This window comes from Puma concolor, chromosome C1 (genome assembly GCF_028749965.1).
Source record: "Puma concolor isolate L17-30 chromosome C1, mPumCon1.1.hap2, whole genome shotgun sequence".
Lineage (NCBI taxonomy): Eukaryota > Metazoa > Chordata > Mammalia > Carnivora > Felidae > Puma > Puma concolor.
In genome coordinates this window covers 212,201,344-212,224,857 of record NC_141674.1, presented here as the reverse complement: position 1 = coordinate 212,224,857, position 23,514 = coordinate 212,201,344, and the positions used below count along the sequence as shown (strand labels likewise).

The window sequence follows — 23,514 nt, the reverse complement described above, 5'->3', positions numbered from 1 at the left end:
AAGCTGAGCAGATTACCACTCTTTATAATTCCCGCAAACTCATGTTGCCGGGGAGTCCCTGCCCCCAACCTATTCTGCAGCCTTAAGTGTTACTCACTCCTCCTCTCTTCCCCAACTCCCTCCACACAGTCTTCCTCCAGCCTCTCACATAAGTCTTTGAGCCAAAATGGGGTTCATCTGCACTTGCATTGTCAAAGAGAGGAGAAATGTCACAATCACCACGAAATGAGCTGAACATCTCCTAAGTTAACACCCAGGACCAAGCAGGAAGGGCTGCAAGTAAATCCTCTTACTGTCTGGTGAATTTCCTGTTCCTTTCCAATTCTCTGTGGATTCAGAGTCCGGGCTCTTCGTCGGGCTCAAGCAGTTTTTGTGAGCATCTCCAAAAACTTAGAAAAGAAACTGAATATGGAAAATAGTGCAAAATAGGAATTTGTTTAAGGGTGGGTGGTTTTTAGGCTTCCGTTTATAAGATGGTCTGACCCAGTTTTCAACTAGGTCAAGATGTGGTAGACTGAGTTAAATCATGAAAGGCACAAATTACCCTAGAGCAGAGGAAGATTTTTGTGAAGTCACTTCCTAGCTGCTCCTTTAGCTTGAGTGGAACTGGCCTTTCCAGTTGAGGGAGTGTCCTGCCCCCGGGAAAAGTGAACTCATCATTTTCCCATCCTCCTCCCAACTGTGACCAGGCCGCCTGTGCCTTCCTGTTTTAATGACTTGGAGTGACCCTACATGATTGGCATTGTGGTGCTTTTCGTCTTTCATCTTTTGTTTCCTTTTTCTTTTTTTCTTAGCAAAGTAAGAAGTAAAGACACTGGAAATTTAGAAAATCTAACCATTTTCATCTTTTTTTCCTTCTATCTTCTCTCTGATATCACAACTCGTAAATATTGCCCCCATTGACCTGGTCGTTTCCCCAAGCATCTACAAATGAGTAAATTAATTGGACTTTTCTCTTATGACCATTGTTGGCTGTTGGGCTTTTTTCCCCCTAACTTCTATTACTTGGTTTTGTTGAACTTTGAAATATAAGCCTTCTTGATTGCCTGTAAATATTTGTTCTTTTAAAAACTAAGCCTCATTTTATTCTTACCCCATGAACTTTTAATTTCCCGATTCCCGTTAGACATTCCTGATCGATTTCTCTGTTTTCTGTTAAAACTTTGTTTCTCCATTCTCTTTCATGTATCTTTCCCCTTCCTTCACCTGAGAGGAAAATGGTCTTAACAGCCTGCCTGCCTTCCCTTCTCTCACTCTAGTCCTTCCTCATGTTTTTAGTTTTTATACATTTTATAAATTTTTCCCTCAGATTTCCTCCCGACTCATTCCCTACCTGCTTTTCTCCTTTGTGTCTGTGCCTCAATTTTCCCTTTGAAGTTTTCCTTCGTTTCCTCGTTTTTCTTTAGGTCTTCATGTTCTTGCTTCATGACAAGAATGCATTTATTTTGGGGGAAAAAAACTTCTAGTAAATCTCCTATAAGCAAGCGGGACATTTGTCATCTGACCTTCCTTGCCTGCCCCTTATTCTCTCACACATAAACCTGGAGTCTCAGCCATCATTCATTTCCCGGGATAAGTTTTACCTCTGCCCAGAATGCTTTCCTCTTTTCTCTAACTTATCTCCTGCTGTTCCTCCAGTGCCCGTGCAGGACATCACCTTTCCATGACCTTCCTAGCCTGGTTAGTCAAAAGTCATGTCTACTTCTGTCACCCCATGGGTTTAACTTCCTTATCAGTAAAAATTCAAGGTGGGGTTATAAATTGACGTGTTCTTTTTTCCTCTTTATCTTTTTTGAGAGAGAGAGAGAGCAGTGGAGAGGGGCAGAAGGAGAGAGAGAGAGTGAGAGAGAGAATCTTGAGCAGATTCCATGTTCAGTGTGGAACCTGACATCCAGGTCAATCCCACAACCTTGAGGTCGTGACCTGAGCCAAAATCCAAAGTCATATGCTCAACCAGCTGACTCACCCGGGTGCCCCTAAATTGACCTGTTTTTAAATTTTTCAGATATAACAGCATAGGGAAAGAGTGCATAAAACAAATATGGAGTACATTGAATAATAATTTTTAAAAATCCAGACAGCCTCCACCTGGGTTAGCACTCTTCAAGGTCTCACGTATCCTTTGTCACACAGACGGCTTACCCCTGAAGATAACTGTTATCCTCTCCCTTAAGGCTAATCACTTCCTCACTTATCCGAAGCAGGCTCCAGGCTCCGAGCTGTCAGCACAGAGCCCGCCGTGGGGCTCCGAACCCACAGACAGTGAGATCATGACCTGAGCCGAAGTCGGATGCTCAACCGACTGAGCCACCCAGGCGCCCCTCCTCACTCTAGAGTGGTAAAAACTCTTTAGAGTTTTACCACTTTCGTATGCCTTCTTAAGCAACAACATTTCATTGTTCCTGATTTCGAGTTTTATAAAAATGGGATCATCCCGGGGTAGGGCACGAAGATCCCTGCCTTTTGTTTTGTTTCTTGGGCTCAGTGCTATGTTTGAGATTCCAGGCTATTGCGTTTAGCTGTGGTTTTGCTTATTTTCCCTTCCGTGCACATTTTCCATGGCATGAGAGCCCACAATTTATTCATTCACTCTAAAGTTGATGGACCAGTTTGGAACTACTGTAAACATTGCTGCTGCAGACATTCTTATACAAGAATCCTGGCACATGTGTGCATGTATTTCTCCAGGTCAGAAATGGGACAGAATCGCTGAGTCACAGAGCATGCTCCTGTTCAGCTTTGGTAGGAAATGCCAAACGGTCTTCCAAAGAGGTGGTAGCAATTTATATTCCCACTGGCAGTCCGTGGAAATTCCTTTTGATTCAGAGCCTCACCTTCTTTGCCCATCTGATGAGCAGGAATGGGCATTTTCATCTCTCTATGCCCAGAGCTACCCCATTGACTGGTTTCTAGAGGGTGTTCCCATGCATTTATTAGTATATGTGCTGTCGAAGCAAGAACTCCCATGGATTTATTAATTCATAAAACTCCCTTATGTTTTATGTTTCATTCCAGACTTAGGCCGTGTCTGACAATTTTCCAAGGACCTACCTTAGGAGAACTGGGGTTAAGCACGCATGGAATGACAACTACTCTGAAAACTTTTTTTCTTTGACACGTAAAGGCTTTGCTCCACCAGCCCTGCTGGGGCATAGGACGAAGTTTGTAAAAGCCTCTGTGCAGGGGATGGGATGGGGGGAGGGGGGGCGGGGGAAGGGGGCTGTGGTGCATCCCATGACTCCAGCCCTAAGAGAAAGGATGGTCAGCACTCCACATTCCTGAGCTCAGGAGGGGCCTTTCCATCCCGCCTTTCCATTCCAGAAGTTCTGGAATCAAGAGATCTGGGCTTTCCAGGGACTTTCTGTGGAGTTCTGCTACCCCTGGAGGCAGGATGCCGGCAGAATCACTCATTTCTACCTACCGCCTGGGGACCCTCCTGAAATTCTCGTCCCGCCCATTAATAGATGCTCAGCAGTAAATTTTCTAAAATTACAAGTTTCTATGGATTGATTTTTAAAATTGTTTTAATGTTTATTTATTTTTGAGAGAGAGAGAGAGAGAGAGTGCAGAGGAGGGGCAGAGAGAAGGGGGAGACAGAGGATCCGAAGCGGGCTCTGCGTTGACAGCAATGAGCCCAATATGGCACTCAAAGTCACAAACCGTGAGATAATGACCTGAGCCAAGCACTTAACCTACTGAGCACCCAGGCCCCCCAATTTTTTTAATTAAATAATGCAAAAAAGAGACCCTTTGGGCCCTACCTAGCACTGTCTCTTCATACTTCTTCGGAGATTATTTACCGGAGAGGTAGTAGAAATGAGATGGAGTGAAGTTTAAAAATGTAAAAGAGGGGCGCCTGGGTGGCTCAGTCAGTTGAGCGTCCGACTTCAGCTCAGGTCACGATCTCACGGTTTGTGGGTTCGAGCCCCGCGTCAGGCTCTGGGCTGATGGCTCAGAGCCTGGAGTCTGCTTCGGATTCTGTGTCTCCCTCTCTCTCTGCCCCTCCTCCCCCGCTCATACTTTGTCTCTCAAAAATAAATAAATGTAAAAAAAAAAAAAAATTTAGAACTGTTCAGGGATTCTTTTTTTAAATGCCAGTGTAGTATTGCTAGTAAAAATTTCCCCATTTAAAAACAAGTGTTTCCCTTAATTTAGATGTTAATTAAATGTATGAGTCAATGCTCTATGATGTTTTAAAATGACGTTTGGTTAGGGCCCCTGTGAGAAGTTGGTTTAAAAATCTCATTTGAAAATCTTTTCCACATTTAACATTTCCTCTAGAAATACTTGGACAACGTGTGTTTGAAAAGCTTCCTCAAATTGAACGTTAAGTACATGCCCATCGGAGAAGTTATTTAAGAACTTCCTCCAAAGTTGGTAGGAAAAGCGAATGTCATTAGAAAAATGTGAATTTTTGCAACACTCTCAGAAAATGAGGTTTGAGATGGAAAGAAAGATTCTCCGGGCTCAACCCTCCCTGTTATCAGCCCCTGGCAGCCTCACCCAATTCCTTCTTAACTGATGAATGAATCCTTCTTAATGAATGATAGTTATAAGACAATGAAACAAAAAATAGAGTAAAGCTTCACTCAGAATGATCACATGTGCCCTCATACTCAACCATACTGTTTTTTAAAAGTCAAGAATAGGCAACTTTTGCAAGAAGAGAATGTCATCAGTAAGGGGGAAAAACACATGAGCAAGTAGCAGGAGCTTTGTAGAAAAGAAAGAGCACTGGGATAGAAATCTCATAGTTCACATTCTAGAATCTTCTCGATATCTACTTGGACAAGCTCCCTAAGCCTCATTTTCTATACCTAGAAAAAGAGTTAAATTAAATAACATCTAACATCACAGGCAGGCTTTAATTTCTGTGAAAGATTGATACTGAGGCCCCAGAATTAATAAAGCAATACAACTTTTTTATAAATCAGAAAAGATCATAAAATTTTACACTCTCAAAAGATAAAACTTTTTGCAATAATAACAAAATCACCACACACTTACCAGAATAGCTAAAAAAAAAAAAAAAAAAGTTGTGTTTTTTTTTTTTTTATGGCATCAGTAAATATTGGCAAGGATGTGGAACTTTCTTACATGGTTGGTGGGAATTTAAAATATTATAACCATTTCAGAAAAAAAAAATATGGCACTTCCTTATAAAACTAAATATATATTTACTCTCTGACCCAGAATTCCACTCCTAGTTAATTTATCCAAGAAAAATGAAAATGTATGTCCACAAAAATACTCTACAAGAATATTCATAGCAGCTTTCTTCATAAAAACCCTAAACTAGAAAGATCTTGGATGTCCACCAACAGGTGAATGGATAAACAAACTGTGGTATATCTATACAATGAGCTATTACTCAGTAATAAAAGAGAAATAAAGTATTTCTTTAATATTTTTTTCAATGTGTTTTGAGACAGAGCTTGAGCGGGGGAGGGGCAAAGAGAGAGGGAGACACAGAATCTGAAACAGGCTCCAGGCTCCAAGCTGTCCGCACAGAGCCTGACGCGGGGGCTCTGACCCACGGACCGTGAGATCACGACCTGAGCTGAAGTCAGATGCACAACCGACTGAGCCACCCAGGCGCCCCGAGAAATAAAGTATTAATACATACTTCAATCTGGATAAATCCCCAAACCTTGCTGAGTAAAAGAAACCAAACACAAAAGAGAATATATCTTGATAACAGATTAGATTACACAAATGTATGCATTTGTCAAAACCCATGGAATGGCACATTTAAGATGTGTGTATTTTGTTTCAAGTAAATTACTTAAAAAAAAAAAAAACTGGAGTACTGGAACAAATATCAAACCACACTTCCTGATATGCAGGCTGAAATAGTTGGGAGTGGAGTGTGCTAATGTCTGCAAGTCATTGGAAATGCATCAAAACCATGTCAGATTGATGATGGAGATGAGCAGACTTAAATGTCTATCATGATATCTAGTTATCATATGGGTGTTCACTGTACAATTGTTTCCATTTCTCTCTATGTTTGAAAAACCTTATAACAAGTGCTAGAGAAACAAATCAACAAGAAAAAGGAAAAGGAGATAATTCACCTAGTCATTGGTCAAATTGATAACAACACAGAGAAAAACATTTATTTCAAGTGATTTGTAACACAGCAGTGTATATAAACCTAGTGGGATATATTCTACATAGACCTAAAAAAGAAATTGTAAACTTCATTTATTGGTTTTATGGTTAAGAACAACATTGCTACTATTTTGAAACTATCTCATAAATACTGTGAGATAAAGCAAGTAAATACATCGTTATTATCAGGAGCCAAGATTGACAGTGCAAAAGGAGAGACCAACACTAAAACCCAAGGATCTAAGTAAAAATTCTGCAATATTAATTACAATTGCAAAATGTAATATTTAATTGGAAATATCTATAGATACTCATATATTTTTAGAAACATATTCTCTAGTCCTTTTTCCTGGGAAGATATTAGAAGCAGTACACCCAGGGGCGCTTCGGTGGCACAGTCGGTTAAGCGTCCGACTTCAGCCAGGTCACGATCTCACGGTCCGTGAGTTCGAGCCCCGCGTCGGGCTCTGGGCTGATGGCTCAGAGCCTGGAGCCTGTTTCCGATTCTGTGTCTCCCTCTCTCTCTGCCCCTCCCCCGTTCATGCTCTGGCTCTCTCTGTCCCCAAAATAAATAAACGTTGAAAAAAAAAATATTAAAAAAAAAAAAAAAAGAAGCAGTACACCCAGTTACAACCAGTACCTTAGGACAAAGATCTTGGTTTCTATATACCGCCCCCACACCCCCAGACACAACTATGATTTCTTGGAGAAATCACAGATTCCAGTTCTGAGGCAGAGAAAGTGCAAGATAAGCCTGGGATATCTTGCTGCTGAAACAAGAAATGTGCAAAGATCACTGGGTACATGTCAGACACAGGAGTCATGTTTGAGGACACTATGGGCTCCATGAAGCCTAAGGGATTATGACACACCGAGTAAGTAAATATCCATACTATTACCCAGAGAAAGGAAAGGAAACGTTTGCCATCACTGGCGGTGTCTACCCTACCAAATCATTATCCTGAAAATTAATACCTTTTTGGGAAAATCATTCCCAAGTGCTGAAGAAAAGCTCTTCTTTCCAGAAGAACTCCAACCAGTAATATAGAAGGAATAATAGGAGATTTATAACCACCAGAAATAATTGATTCATGCAGGGACCAGCAGTGGATGTAAAACTGCTACGTAAGTTACGTCGCGGATATCGGCATGGTGTCCAAGTATCATCCCACAGATTGCTTACTATTTACAAGGAGAAATACTTCCTTTACAAATAAAGAGATGGGTGTCACCGCCTGAGCCAAGTGACCAAATCAGCATCACTAATTGTGGGACAAACTGGCATTATGTGCTTTGTGAAGAGAAGCACATGATATTAACCTCACCTATGAAATCACGTCAGAAGATTTCACCTGAATCTAGTCAGCTCGTAGGCTTTGCTCCTCCAGGAAATATGGAGGACAGAGAATAAGTGAAATTAAAAGACACAATCACCAAATGCCCAATGTGCAGTTTTATAAAATAATTATCCGAGCAAATTATTCAAACAAATAACAAGACCTAATTTCCTCCATTGAAACCTTTTTTGATTAAAATACCTACAGTGGCTTCCATTATCCACACTGAACTCTGGAAGGTTTTCTGAATCTGAGAAACATGTATCTTAAAATATAAGATATTTGGAAGTAACAGGAATTTACATTTGGTCAGGAATTCCAAAATCTGGAACATCAAACTACCTTGGGCACTGGAATAGAGTACCAGACTCCACCCAAAACCTATAGAATAAGAATCTTTCTGGGTGGAGTCTAGCATGTATTTTTAAAATCTGTCCAGGTAATTATGACGCAATCTGCCTAACACAGAAATCCATGGACAAGCATGCAGGATTTTAAGGTGTAAAGGTTTGTAGACGTCATGAGATCTAATCTTCCGTCTGATGCAAGAATCTCCATGCTGACATTTTGATATTTCCCAACCTTCCTCTTCTACAGATTACCTTATCGTCTTCAGCAGTTTATCAACATGGCAGGAACACTGTGTTAGGAAAAGCCAGCTTTGCATCAAGAATGAAATAACTTCTTTCAAAACCATGCAATACAGTCCGTGCCCAGGTTAAACATGTGACTTAGAAATGCACATTTAACTTTACAAAATTGCATATTAAGCTTATAATTGCATAAGATACACTACCAAGCTCTTAAAAAATAGTTTTGTTAGCTTAAAGCGCATTTCAGATACTGTTTATTTACCAAAACAGAGTCTCAAAGTAGTACATTGCAGATTCGTGGAATTATAAGATACAAGATTAGAAGCCATCTTAGAGATGATTATTTTAAAACAGGGACCTGGAGTGAAAGGCACAACTTGAAAATAATGAAATATTTTTTTTGTTTGTTTTTAGTGTTTACTTATTTTTGAGACAGAGGGAGACAGAGCGCGAGTGGGGGAAGGGCATAGAGAGAGGGAGACACAGAATCTGAAACAGGCTCTGGGCTCTGAGCTGTCAGCACAGAGCCCGACGCGGGGCTCGAATCCATGAACTGTGAGATCATGACGTGAGCCAAAGTCAGACACTTAACCGACTGAGTCATTCAGGCGCCCCAATAATGAAATAATTTTTAATGAATGTGTAAATGAATAATGAAAGTACATTTTAGACAGTGACCTCAGAGGCCTTTCCTTTAATCTTTTACTCCGTTGTTAATGTTAAGTGAGGAGTGATGTATTTCATTCATTTGGGGCAGCATTCAGGCCTCTTTTCAAATAAGCAACACTTTATGTTCACTTCTCTACTTAGCCTTTCTTTATTTTTCCCTGGGGCCTCTCTCACCTTGAGATGCTCACTAACCTTACCCGACTACGGGTCCAACTCCAAACTCAGCAGTTAGAGAGTTGATTAAAGACAGAAAAGAAAACAGAGCAAAATAAAATAACAGAAGCTTCACAGAAATCTGTGGTTCTGAAAAAGATAAGAGGTCACGGGTATGTGTGCAATGAACTTCAATCAGAAAGCCAAGGCGGAGGGGCGTGTTTCTTCTAACATTGCCGGTGAGAGCCTGAGACATAATTGACAATGGAAGCCCATCTGCTCTCAATATTCTGACTCTGACAATGACACTGGGTTGCTGCTTTCTTTCTTCTTCTTTTTTTTTTTAATGTTTATTTATTTTTGAGAGACAGAGAGATAGAGCGTGAGCAGGTGAGGAACAGAGAGAGAGGGAGACACAACCTGAACCAAGGGCTCCAGGCTCTGAGCTGTCAGCACAGAGCCTGATGTGGGGCTCGAATTTGTGAGCTGGGAGATCATGACCAGAGCTGAAGTCAGACGCTTAACTGACTGAGCCACCCAGGTGCCCCCGGGTTGCTGCTTTCTACTGATGACAGAGGTAGACCACAGATGTGCCCAAATTCCTTTTAATTTCTTATCCCTCTTTTGGGTATCAACTGCACTGAGTTCTCTGAAATTAAAGACCTCATGTTAAATGAAAATCACCGATTTATGGTGTTGTACAGGAGCAGGCCAAGTTCACAATCATTCATTAACTTGGCAGGTATTCCTGGGTTCCCAGCATGTGACAGGCACTCTGCTGAGCTCTGACATAGAGTGGTGAACAAGGTCCTCGGTTTCTGGGTATGTGACATGTGCTTGGAATGCTACCATTAATCTGATGATGGTCTCATTCTCTTCAATAAAGACATGGGTTTGGGGACCAAGTTGACATGGGCTCCGTTCCCAACCTTACCTCTTGCTGACCATGTAATCCTGGGTATTTGTCCCACCTGGATGGCTCTGTCTTTCTGGTGCCCATGGTGGACAAGTCCAACACAGCATTACTTTGAAGCAGGGAGTGACCTGATCCCATTGCGTAGGGAGAGAAAGCTCACTTATTTCCTTTAGATGAAGAAGGCCAGTCCTTGGGGAAGAAAACATTTTTCTTGCTTTACTGGACTTTTCCTTAATCAACCTCCCAGTTTAAAGACCTTTTTAAGATAGGACTCCCCTAGGCTGACTTTAACCTCCACAGAGATAAACAGATCTGTTTCCTTACTCATGAACTTTTTCCAGGAACCAAATTCACTTCACCGTCGAGAACCAGCTGGGCACTTGTAGAAATAGAGATTCGTGGACCTCACTCTAGACCTAATAAATCAGAATCTCTAGAAATATCTATTTTTAACAAGTAAGAGATGAAACCCGATAGTTATTTCCATTCTGCTTCTATTTTTAAGTAAGTCTAGATATTTCATCAAAACTTTAGATAGCATTCATTTTTAAATTTTTTTCTGATTATGAAATTAATATGTGTACATGGTAGAGAAGTTTTCAAAAAGAAAATGAAATGTTAAGAAGAAAACAAAATTGGGGCGCCTGGGTGGCGCAGTCGGTTAAGCGTCCGGCTTCAGCCAGGTCACGATCTCGCGGTCCGTGAGTTCGAGCCCCGCGTCGGGCTCTGGGCTGATGGCTCAGAGCCTGGAGCCTGTTTCTGATTCTGTGTCTCCCTCTCTCTCTGCCCCTCGCCCGTTCATGCTCTGTCTCTCTCTGTCCTAAAAATAAATAAACGTTGAAAAAAAAAAAATTAAAAAAAAAAAAAAAAAAAAGAAGAAAACAAAATGTACCCATTGTTCCAAGGCCTAGAATTAAGAAAAATAATCAGATTGGTGTTTCATTTTTCAATTTTTCTATGAATATGCATATATATTTTTATAATATATATGATACATAAAAAGATATATATAATATATTGAAATATATATACAGATATATCTTTTTATTTATATTTTTATAATATATAAGCATGTTTATACATAATTTGTTATTTATAAATATAAATTTATAATGTATTTATACGAATATATTTATATTTTATATATATCTTATAAAATATATATAAAAGATATATATAATACACATAAGATATATAACATATATACACTATATATTTTTATAACTAATATAAAAATATAATCCTTATCTTTTTTTTTTATTAAATTTTTTTTTCGACGTTTATTTATTTTTGGGACAGAGAGAGACAGAGCATGAACGGGGGAGGGGCAGAGAGAGAGGGAGACACAGAATCGGAAACAGGCTCCAGGCTCTGAGCCGTCAGCCCAGAGCCCGACGCGGGGCTCGATCTCACGGAGCGCGAGATCGTGACCTGGCTGAAGTCGGACGCTTAACCGACTGCGCCACCCAGGCGCCCCTATCTTTTTATAATATATAGAAAATCAAACAATACTGTTTCTTTTCTTGTAGATTTTCTGTTTATATGTATATATACTCTGAACACATGCCTGATTAGTATTTTACAGAAATAATTTCATTTAACTCTTATTTATTGAGAATCCCCTCTATGTACTCACTCTTTTAGGCGTTGGGGATACAGTAGTGAGTATCTGGGGATACAAGTAGAAAGAAATGTGCACCAATGAACTTACATTACAGTATCAGAATGCGCTCAAGAAACTAGCCGACTGATACATAAATGGATAAATATCGATGATGCAAGGGGCAGGAATGATAATATTTGAGTGTCTATGAGGTGCTGAGAACAGTTCCCACCGTAAATTCATTTCATCCTTATAATAACCACTAGAACAGCACATAGCAAGCGCTAGAATTACCCCCACTTTATAAATGTGGAAACAGAGGCACTAACTGCTTGCCGGTCTGAGTAATTTACAAGGTGCTAAGAAATAGGTGGGAAGACAGCCTGGATCAGTTGGCCAGAAACGGGGTGACACATCATAAGGTTTCGGTTGGCAGGCGAGGAACGGAAGCCAGACAGGTTGAAAGAAAAGGTGGGAACCAAGAAATCAGAGACCTGCATGAGATTAAAGCACAGCAGGTGCACGGAAATGGGATTAGGAAGCCCCCCGAAGAGGCGGCTTCTCAGAGAGGAGGCAGTCAGCCTGCCTGGGTCACTCCATGATGTTGGGGGTTTCTAGTTGGTTTTCCTGGGAGACAATATTTTTACATGCCCCTCGTCCCCGGTCTGTCGCAAAGCGGAAAACACTCCTTAAGGCAAGTGACGTTTCCACCTAGGCTGACTCATCCGCAGGCAGGTTTCACATCTGGAGATTGTGGAGCCGATTTTGTACAGTGGGGCAGGGGGTCAGGCCCAGGCAAGGTCAGAGCCCAGCCGAGCGCGTGGCTGCGGCAGGAAGACACAGGCGGTGAGAGTAAACCTGAACCCGGCCCCGGGAGCCTTGGGGGCGGAAACTGAGGAAATGGAATCCCTTCCACTGGTGAAACGCAGCTTCCCAGCCAGAGGGGACTGCACCCACTGGGCCCAGCCCGGGAGCCACGGCTTGGCAAACCGCCACCTAAGGGGAAAGAAAAAGCACAACGTTGTGACAAGCGTCTGCCTCCGCCCACATCACAGCGGGAGTTTGCTTCTCCAAGAAACAGACTTTTTAAGTCATTTTGATACCCCCTCCTCCCAAAAGTCTACAAGGTTCCATTTTCTAACACTTGGATACATTCTAAAGTGGCAGAGCACATAGGGGACTCTGAAGACGACCAAGAGCCAGAAGAAAGACGCAACGTTAAGAAGCATCAAACACCAGGGGTGCTGCTGTCCACGGCGCCTGGGTGGCTCAGCCAAGTTAAGCTTCTCCCCTCCACTCAGGTCATGATCAGGTCATGAGCAGGTCATGAGCTCCCGTTAGTGAGTTCCAGCCCCGCATCAGGCTCTGTGCTGACAATGTGGAGTCCGATTCGGATCCTCTGTCCCCCTGTCTCTCTGCTCCTCCCCCACATCCTCTCTCTCTGAAACAAACATTAAAAAAAAATAATAATAATACCACCCGTTGTTACCGTCTTCACTGACACAGAAACATCTTTATGCCTGATGCCTGCTCAGAACCTGAGACCAGCTGATTCCATCATATCTCACGAGACCGTGTGACACTAGATGAATTCTTTAATTCCTTTGAGCCTCAGTTGCTCTACCTGCAAAACAGACCCAAAGGTAGTCCCTACCTCTTGTTTAAATGACAGAATACCTCAGCAGTCTTAGCAGCCTATATTAGCACCTAGGCTTACTAGTCTAGATATTATTGATGATAGGACTGCTACCCAATCCCAAATCCTTGCATTCGTTTGTCCTTTCCCAGACCGCTTATGCTCCCACTCTAATTCTGTGTTGTGCCTCCAACTCATGTCCACGATGGTCCGCTCTGGCCTCTCCTGGCAACTCTTTCCTGTTCTTCCATCCTTCTCTCCTCTAGCTCCTTGCCTGTGTTGAAAACTGAGTGTCGGGCAAGGACATCACTCCCCCTCTGGTCTTCTCTGACAAGCATAGGGCCGGGGGCAGGTTGAGACAAGCATTCCTGTGCCTCCATGATGGCACCTCTCCATTCCTCTACACTTTCCCCATCACCCCCTTTGAAGTACATGTGTTTAACACATCCCCTCTCCCTCACCACCCCCAGCTGCCAGCTGAAGGTCTGGAACAATCCTTCACATTCTGTGAAGACTTTGGCACAGGCCTACAGTCTCTTCTTTCATTCCTGTTGCTACATCAAGGTAGGCAACTTTACACCTGCCTGGCCCAATGTCACTTATAAAATGTCCCCCTCCTCCAAACAAGCTTCAACTCAGCCTCTATGTGTAACTTGGAGTTAGGGAACATGCTCAATGACACCATATGCAGGTAATCAACAAAATCCAGAAGGTAAGAAACTACAGAACAAATGTCCTGGTTTCTCCAAAACATCAATTGAGAGGTGAGGGTGGCCAGAAACATAGATTAAAAGTAAAAAGAAACAAATCAAACAAACGCAGTGGTGTGGCCCTTCTCTGGATTTTCTTTTTCTCTTTCTCTCTCTCTTTTTGTAATTTTGACAGGGAGAGAGAGAGAGAGAGGGTGTGAGCAGGGTAAGGGGAGAGAGAGAGCAGCCTCCACATTGTCAGCACAGAGCCCGATGCAGGGCTCAAACGCATGAACCGGGAGATCATGACCTAAGCTGAAATCAAGTCAGATGCTTAACCGACTGAGCCACCCACACGCCCCTGGATTTTCATTCAAAAAAAAATTCAACTGCTAAAATATATATAAATAAATAAAAACAATTTTGGCGGGGGGTGGGGGGACAAATAGGGACTTTCTTTTTCAAACAGGACTATTTCAGTATTGACCAGGTATTTGGTAATATTAGGGAATCAGTGTTGATCTTTAAATCTATGATTCTGAAATTGTCCTTGCATTTCAAATATATATTTATAGACAGAGTAATTTGGTGTCTGGGGATTCCTGCTAAGTTACTCAGGGGGTACGTAAGTGGAGAGAAATGAGTTCGATGTTAAGAGATGTGACAAGATGGCCGTTCATTGGTTAAAGCTGTGTGAGGGGGGCTCCGTGTAGGATCCTCTGCCTTTGTACTTTCCCTGATACAAAGTGGGGAGAAGCAATCCATGGGGGTGGCCCATGCAACCAGAAAGCCTTCCAGTTCCCCACACACCACACACCACAGTCATAACCCTGCACCTTGGCCCTGGAGCCCCTCCAGCCCCTCCAGCCCACCCACTCACCCACCCTTCTACCACATTGAGACCTTTCATCTGGGGGCCTCTCCATTTTCTGCCAGTCTTCAGATACCTTTTGGCTTCATCTCATCTCTGGTCTACAGCCCATGGTTGAGGACTTCAACCTCTCTCTCTCTCTCTCTCTCCCTTCGACATTGACTGTCTTGCCCTCTTGTCCTCACATTGTCTCTAGAGGCAAAGCCTATGCCTGGACTCGTCCCATGAGTTCTCTGCTCTCACACTCACCCTGCAACAGGCTGCCTGGCACATGCCAGTCGGAGGCACAGCACGTCGAGTGTCCCCGACCTCGGTAAACCCACGACACCACGGAACAATCCTTCAGCCTGTCCCTGTGTCCTTCGCTGGCTGTCTCAAAGCTTCCCCTTTCAGCTCAAAGCCCCAACTCTGCCTCTTCACTCGGCACTCTGAAAACTCTGAAAGGACAATGAGTGTTTCACTAAGAAAGGCAAGACCACCAGATGCGAACTCCGCGAACCTGTGTTCTGGAAACCCCTTCTCCGACCTCTTGAGGGAAGTTAACCACTATTTACCCTCCTCTTAGAATCTTCAACTCTCTGGGGTGCCTGGGTGGCTCAGTCGGTTAAGCTTCTGACTTCAGCTCAGGTCATGATCTCACGGTTTGTGAGTTCAAGCCCTGTGTCAGGCTCTGTGCTGACAGCTCGGAGCCTGGAGCCTGCTTTGGATTCTGTGTCTCCCTCTCTCACTGTGCCTCCCATGTTCATGCTCTGTCTCTCTCTCTTTCTCAAAAATAAGTAAACTTTAAAAAAATTAAAACAAAAAAGAATCTTCAACTCTTTAATATCCTCAGTGTCTTCTCAACCTCTTTCTCCTTCTGTCTGTCTGTCTCTCTTTCTTCTGGATTTTTCAATACTTTCTCAATGTCCGGAAAAAAACAAAAACCTGTCTTTCTAGCTTCCATTTCCTCTTCCTTTCGCTGCCAAACTATTTCTCACCATTCATTCTTCAGCCCACTATTTCTAAAACCACCAATGACCTACAGAGTCGATTGCCAGAGTCAAAAGGCATTATTACCCCATCCTGATCTTATGTGGCCTCTTATTGACGTCTACACTAATGGGAGGCACTGGTGAGGTACAGAAGAACTTGGAGCCACCCCTGAGGATACAAACCAAATCCGCATTTGCATTAGCAGTTTACACAGAGACATTTGGAAAAAGTAGGACTTAACAACTGAGACGCATTCAAGCGGTCAGAGATTAATCCCGGGGAGAGATGACTAGACTCTAATTGCAAATTAGTGGTGGCGATCTCTGTTCTCAGGACGACTGCACAGACAGACAGGGCCACTCGGAGTAAAACAAAGCAAACTCCATCCTGAGGCGCTGCCTCCGGAGAAGGAGGGGCCTTGTTGGAAGTTGAAGGAGGCTTTTGCTGCTTCTCAATCACTGGAATCTAAGAAGGAGAATGGATTCGTGTATTACGTGTATAATTAAAAATCAGTTAAAAAGACAGAAGAGGCTAGTGAAAGAAGCCAGACACCAGAGTACATTCTGTGGCGTTCTACTCGTACTAAACCCAGAAGAGGCAAACTCATCTATTAAGAAGTGGATCAGAACAGCTGTTATTCTGGGGCCGTACAGACGTGAGGGGGCATGAGAGAACCTTCTGGGTGCTAAAAGCATTCAGCATCTTGAATGGCCCGGAGTCGTCACACAGGCGTGCACCTATGCAAAGCTCAGATTTGTATATTTTACTCTGCGTAAATTATACCCGAATTAGAAATTAAATAGAAAGGTACACATTTTCCAAAATGAAAAAAAAGGGGGGTGGGGTGGGAGAAGAAGAGCTGTGTAAAGGGAGCGACCTCCCTAATCCACCCACGCGGTTAGTGCAGGGAGACTAAGGAATTCAACATTCAGATTGTACGGCTGGGACTCAGCTGTGCACTGGGATCCCAGCTTGAGCAATGGGACTTTGTGATTCCAGCTTGACCTCATAGGGGGGGAACGCGCTGATCCACCCATGTGCTCATGGCCGTGTACTTGACACTGGAATGTTTTCACTGTGATTAATCAATTGGCATCCTGGGCTGGAAATTTCAGTCTCCAGAAACTCAGCGAATAGTTACTAGCACTCCTAGTCTTGAGTCCGACGCCTTCGGAGCACCCATGTGCTACTTTCCTGGCTCCTCGAGGATCCCTTGCCCAGACCACTCAGGAGCCAGCCTGGTGCGGGGCCCCCTGACCATGGCCTGCTTTCTCTGTGCTGTTCCAAGAGAGGGGAACGGGTGTGGGTGGGAAGGAGGTCTAGAGTGATTCTTAGAAATCGCCAGTTCAGCTCTTCTGCCCCTGTCTTTCCACACTGGCTCTCACTGAGTTCTCGTCATGTCTAACCTTACTCACTGCTACTCTCTTCGCCACTTCTTCCCTTTCCCATTCCACTTCCCTTCCCCCCTGCTTGGACTTTTTCAATGGTTCTTCAGGGCTCCCATGTTCAAGTTCAAACCACTAGATTTGGCGGAGATAACAGTTTCGCCTAACTTGCGACTACTGCACCTCCACCCCCACTCCCTGCATACTTTCCACTTCATCCAGTTTGCCAAATTGGTGGCACGCTTGACATTTTGGATGGGGCAATTCTTTATTGTGCAGGACTGGCCTGTGCATTCCAATAGGTTTAGCGTTCTTGTCTTCTGCCCACTGAATACCTGCGATACCCCACCTTCAGACATTCTGAGAACTAAAATATGCTCCCAGATATTTCCAAACAGCCCCTGCTTTTCCCACTGGATGGCTCATACTGGCCCTTCATACTTCAGCTCACGTATGGAATCATATACAGTTGCCATCCTCATGGTTCAAGAACACAGAGTGTTGACTATTTAACAGGATTCAACCAAGTATTCTTTCTTTCTGGAAGCTCTCACTACTGACGCCCTACCGCACTCTGTGCTTCTCCTTATCCAGGTGTTCACACCATGTGTGGTAAGAGCTGATTTTCTTGTCCCCTCCCTCTCAACTCACTGCTCAGCCCTAATTACCTGGGAGCAAAGACCAAGTCCGAACTTAATCTCTCGGTATCTCAAGCTTCACTTGGCTCAGTACCTGTCACATCATAAGTAATAAACTCATATTTGATGAATAAACAAACAGGATATTGAGCATACTTTCCCTGATGACTCAGTGTTGTTATTCCCGGGCATAGAGATGACTTCCAGGCTGACTGAGCCACTTACAGCTTTGGGCTCTACACCAATGACCCTCCTTCGCCCTGCTTTGTGGGTTCGTGGGTTTGGATTTTGCATCAGACCATCAGTGTGCTTGCCTCCCGTGATCCCTTGGGGCCTTTGAAATCTGAGGCAGACTGTCCCAAGTGCTGTGTCCAGGCACTCCATGAACTATGCCCCCTGAACATTGCAATAATAACCACTCTGGTTCAGGACCCTTTTGTCCTATGTCTGGGTTCTTGCTAGGTTTCACGCCCCGGAAGTTCTCTTCTGCTTAGTGAGGCAATCAGTTTCTAGAACCCTCTCCATAGTCATTTTCTTTTTGGAAACTGCTTGGAGACGACCCAGGAGGACTTTTGAAATACAGAAATGTTTCAGTGCTGAAGTGCCCATTCCTAGGCCCCTAGATGGACAAAGGAATTTCTCAGGGTGTTTTCGAAGTAGTTGTTATATCCCTGTAGTCTCAAAGTTTATGGGTACACTTTTTTATTTTGAAAAGTTTTACATCAGTAAACACTGAGCTATAGATCTCAGATTTAGGATTTTTCTAATTTTTGGTTTGGATGACTTTGAATAAAAAAATAAAATAAAGCACCTTTTCATTATAATTCATATAGAATGAAAACCAGGACCATGAGGAACAGAGTTAAGAAGAACAACCAGGCAGGAGTAAGTGGGGAAATACGATTCCTCCTCACCCCCAATTTTGGTATTTACCATGCCTTTAAATGTTTTAAAAATATTTTAATATATATCTTAGTAAGTGTTATATAACTCTATCAACAAATAATTTTTATTTCATTCTTTTATTTTCAATATTTATTTTTAATCATCATTTTTCTCTTTTACAGGTTAATTACAACAGTTTAAGAAACAAAACTATGTAGACAGAAGAATGTTAAATAGTTTTTTTTACAAATAGCTTGCAGCTTACAAGAAAGGCTATATAACCTCATTCCTCTACACATTCATACTAAACCAAATAGCTTATAGGAAATTAGTATTAAATAGCAACACACACACAAAAAAACATAGATATAAATAACATAAAATAGAGTTTGACTCTAACGTGATGCTTAACAAAGCAAACTATGATGCAATATGTATCAACTTCATCAATTGGACAAGTCCAAGGAGGCACCAATCAGGTAAGTGCTAAACTCTCAACTGCCAACTCCAGCTAGATTCTTTTGTTCTTTTGGGCTCTGTCCAATTCCTTCGCAGAGAGCATCAGTTTTCACATCTTCTTGACTCTTTGGCTGTCAAGAGGAAGAGAAGAAAACAATAAGCAAAGACAGGATGGACTGGCTGGTAGGAGTGCCTTTTGCACCTAAACATTACTTCTCATTAATCTCAGGGCGCCAGCGGCTCAGAGTCCAGATGAGGAAATCAAGGTTCAGAGAGGAAGGGCCCTGCCCAACACAAGTGAGCTGGCTAGAGATTGAAACAGGATTGAGCGCTTAGGTTGCATCTTTAAATTCAGTGTCTATGGCACCTTTGGATTAGGTGGCTTCTGTTCATGTTGATAAAATGTTACTCTCCATTATCATCAATGGAAATCAGAATATTGATCTCTGGTTGGCTCTTTATTTTTTAGTTTTTAACAAAGAAGTATCATGCGGTCTGTAAATTCTATAAATGGGAGGCATCTTTGCACCAAAATGAAGAAGCTTGTGACTATTAAATGCACGGAGGACTAACACATCTCGTAAAACTCACTAAATTAAAAAAAAATAAAAAGGATGTTAAGTGGGAAAAAATGAATTTTTGTTTTATGGTCCAACTCAAATTTCCCCTTTAAAATTCTACAGTGCTTAGGCGGAAGGGTCCCAGCGAGTCTATGATCCACTACTCTGCACTTGACCTTTGCCCCAGACATTTGGAGAGGGACTGAGGGTAAATATCTCATACCTGAGGATATGCACAGCCTGTTTCACCCAGTTCTTCTTTGGATCTGCGCACACAGCGAATTTTTTCTTTGTGTAAAAGCTATAAAAAACAAAAAACAAAAAAACACAGAACATTTTATTTGTGCTTCAAAAGTTTTGAACGGCTATGTCATAGAACACCCAATGGAAATTTTGTATTCCAGCTGACTGCTCTACCCACTAAGCATTTTAGTTTTTTCAGAGGTGAAACAAAATACCAAAAAAAAATATATCTCTGATAAAGCTTGATGCAAGAAATGAAAGGGACTCTCTCCTACTTTCTCTGCAACTGAACAAATGGTTGAACCATGACTGTAAAATAGTCTTAGAATGATTTAATTTTGTTGCCGGTGGTTACACTAAACATGAGTATATCTGACTAATTTATATCATTCCGAAGTATAATATCCTATATGAATCAAGAATATTATATGTGAAAATATAAAAGCCCCAACCATTCCCTGGTGGAAGATGCTCATTTCCAAATCGATGTCTTCCATATTTTCATGAGCTAACGCGTTAGGTGCTTACAAGTTTATCTTAGAAAGCGGTTTTTGCCCTCGACTCTGTTCTTTTTCTAAAAAAACCAAGCTTTCACCTTAGTCCTGTCCTATTTAAACTTTGAAGTACATATGCCCTATCAAAACAAACGTATCTTTGCCACATCGGTTATTTCTGAATGCAACTCCAAAAAAGGCAAACATGTTTTGAGACTCAATTGATACAATTGAATTCAAGTCAGTTGATAACTTACATGATTGCATTGATATCACAGGCTTCATTGGACAGCTGCTGCGTGAAGCCCACGATAAATCTGGGATGAAGGATGCGTTCTGTATACCGAAGGCAGCAGTCAAAGCTGCTTGCTGCTAAAAAGAAATTGCAAGTATTGAGTCCACATGAATGAACGTATCTTGTGATAGTATTACAGAACTACTTGGAGTTGGAGTTGTAGATGCTAAATAAACTATTTAGAGAAAGAGTTCCAATGGCTTTGAGACCTGATTTAAGGTAGCTCCCAGCTCTCTTTAAAAAAAAAATGGTTTATGTGCTGGGCAATTTTGGTTCGAAAGTCTAGAAGCACATGATCTCCAACGAAAGGAATATCTTTACTAAGAAATACAAATGGACAGTGTTTTATTTTAAGTTCACTATGATCACTCAAGAATATGAGTACCTCCCACTTGAAGAAACTCTTATAGATAAGCTTCCAAATTCAGAAAATGAAGAAGTATGGAGATCTTAATCTATTATCCGGCCACTGGGTACTAAGAGGAGGGGAACAGCAAGAAGTTATAAAGGAAAATGTGATTTATCGGAGCTGCTTATCCGGGCTGCAATTGAAATTGTAATATTAATGGAAACATTTTAATTTAATTTATTATTTTAATGTTTTATTTTGATCATAAAAGTTCAACACGTGCATTTTCAGGGATGCACCTGTCATTAGACGTCATGTGCTCTGACAGTCATAAAGCAATTCTTGGACATTCCCCCCCAGGTTAAATTATAACCTGCTATACGGTAAGGAATAAATGTTGTCTCCAAGTTGGCAAAAGATGGCCCCAAAGCCACGTAAGGACGGAGAAGACAGGTCCCATCATCTGCCCCTAAAGGGTGAGTTTGGATCTTTACTATTTAGCTGAGAGGTGAGAAAGTTGGGAAGGTGGGAGTGTTCCCCACATTTCTGAATTGACCCCACTTACTGGTAATGTTACCCAATTTACATCACTCCCAGAAATAGCACTTTGGCCTTGTTGCAGAGCTTGGGGGGTCTCTAAGAGCCCACCCACCCACCTCCAAATCTGCTGGGATTGCCAGCAGAGAGAAAAGCCCGGTCAGCAGCAGCAACCTTTCCCTACTCACTCGCCAATGAGCTGACAACTCCCATCACTTCTGAAGACTTTCTAACAGGCTCCCATTCCTTGGGGACCCCCGGGTGAGCTCAAGGCTTAGCGGAAAATGAAAATAGTTCTTCCTCCTGCATTAGCAGAAAGAGTGATACTCACCTTCTGACTTGCTGCACAGGTGGAGTAGCAGCACTGACATCAAAGCAGCCAAGAGCAAGTTCTTGCCACTGTCCATCATTTTCAGCTCAGGGAATAGATCTGCCCAGTGCTGGGTACCCAGTGTGCTAGGAGTGCTGCTGGGTTCTGGTAGCAGCCTGGGTCTGGGATGGCCCTACTTATAGCAAATATTGGGAATGTACACAGAAGGCGTGTTCTAACGTGGGTTTTCCCCCATTGATCAACCTGCCCCATCATGTCGTCACAAAAAAATAACCACAGGGAAAACTTCCTGCCTTTCCCTAATGTTGGGAAGCTGTGAAGGTCAGAGGAGGGGGGCGGCGTTTGAGAAGGGGGAAATCCTGCTAAATCCTTTGGATTTGCAAAGAGGGAAAAGCTGCCCAGCCCTGTGGCTCAGGAAAGGTTTTCATGCAGTTTCAACTTAATGTCTCGTCTCTGAAAAGAGAGGACAAGGATTAACAATGATACAAAGGTCAGTCCTACACCTGGACGTTATAGGACTCTATTGTTCACACTGTATTTGCTTTCCAGAGTCAACTGGGAGCAAGAGGATGAGACAGGACGCCAGGCATGCTTGGGGACACATTTACAATTGCATAGTTGGTGCTCAGCTATCCCCGAAGACCTTGTATTTCCAAACTACCACTCAGATTAGGTAATATGACAGTGGTGTAGTAGTTTTCCCAATTTTGGCAGAAGATACCAGACCTCAAGTGTGACTCAAGCCTCAATCTTGATGCCATGCCAATTCTTCTAAGAATCTTCTACATTTATATGACTAATCAATATCGCAGCCCAGAAAATACTCCCCGTCTGCCCTTAACTCTTCATGCAGATGGAGTTTTATAACTCAATACAAAGTCTCAGAAGAGTTGAAGAATAAAGACAATTCACAAAATAAATGTCAAATAATAGTGATAATGATTGGGGCGCCTGGGTGGCTCAGTCGGTTGAGCGTTCGACTTGGGCTCAGGTCATGATCTCGCGGTCCGTGAGTTCGAGCCCCACGTCGGGCTGTGTGAGGACGGCTCAGATGCTGGAGCCTGCTTCGGATTCTGTGTCTCCCTCTCTCTCTGCCCCTCCCCCGCTCATGCTCTGTCTCTCTCTCTCTGTCAAAAATAAACAAATATTAAAAAATTTAAAAAAAATAATAGGGATAATGATAATAATGTAAAATGAATCCCTGACCTATGATGGTATAATAAGAACTCTCCACAAGGGAGAATATCATTGTATGTTAGGGATTAGGTTTGTAGGAAGGGAGTTTTTGGAGATAATGGAATTATTTTCTATCCTATGACAGGCATGGTTACACATATCTACATGTATGTTAAAATTCCTAGAACTGTACATCCAGAGAAAAAAATGAATAGTATTGTATGATTATTTAAAAAAATAAATGTAAAAAACCCTGAAATCATTAAACAAAAACTATCCACTAAACACAAATATGTTGAAAGTAAATAGGTCAATTGACAGGATCGTATGGTTCTTATCTTTTCTTTTATTAATGTGATGTATCACATTGATTGATTTGCGAATGTTGGACCAGCCCTGCAGCCCAGGAATGAATCCCACTTGATCGTGGTGAATAATTCTTTTTAATATGGCCTTTTGCAGCAACGTGGATGGAACTGGAGAGTGTTATGCCGAGTGAAATAAGTCATACAGAGAAAGACAGATACCATACGTTTTCACACTTATGTGGATCCTGAGAAACTTAACAGAAGACCATGGGGGAGGGGAAGGGGAAAAAAAAAGTTAGAG

At 42.3% G+C, this 23,514-nt stretch overlaps 1 protein-coding gene across 2 annotated transcripts; it reads right to left on the bottom strand.

Moving 5' to 3' along the window:
- Window positions 1-18,582: 18,582 nt before the first annotated feature.
- Window positions 18,583-21,863, bottom strand: CCL20 (C-C motif chemokine ligand 20). 2 transcript variants are annotated; one of them, XM_025912337.2, is made up of 4 exons: window positions 21,730-21,863; window positions 20,475-20,589; window positions 19,704-19,781; window positions 18,583-19,051 (listed from the first exon to the last, which is right to left on the bottom strand). In XM_025912337.2, exons 1-4 carry the CDS (start codon window positions 21,806-21,808, stop codon window positions 19,030-19,032), a joined length of 294 nt encoding a protein of 97 aa, XP_025768122.1. In that variant the 5' UTR covers window positions 21,809-21,863; the 3' UTR covers window positions 18,583-19,029. The 2 variants fall into 2 exon arrangements, with proteins under 2 accessions (XP_025768122.1, XP_025768123.1); XM_025912338.2 differs by having other exon boundaries at window positions 20,475-20,586.
- Between the last annotated feature and the right edge of the window lie 1,651 nt (window positions 21,864-23,514).

What these genes read in the sequence shown, in the direction of transcription:
- CCL20 (XM_025912337.2), bottom strand. Translation starts at nt 21,808, where the DNA reads ATGATGGACAGTGGCAAGAACTTGCTCTTGGCTGCTTTGATGTCAGTG. An exon ending in CCTGTGCAGCAAGTCAGAAG is followed by an intron (nt 20,590 to 21,729) that starts GTGAGTATCACT and finishes ATTTCTTTTTAG; the next exon opens with CAGCAAGCAGCTTTGACTGC. An exon ending in TGTGATATCAATGCAATCAT is followed by an intron (nt 19,782 to 20,474) that starts GTAAGTTATCAA and finishes TGTTTTTTATAG; the next exon opens with CTTTTACACAAAGAAAAAAT.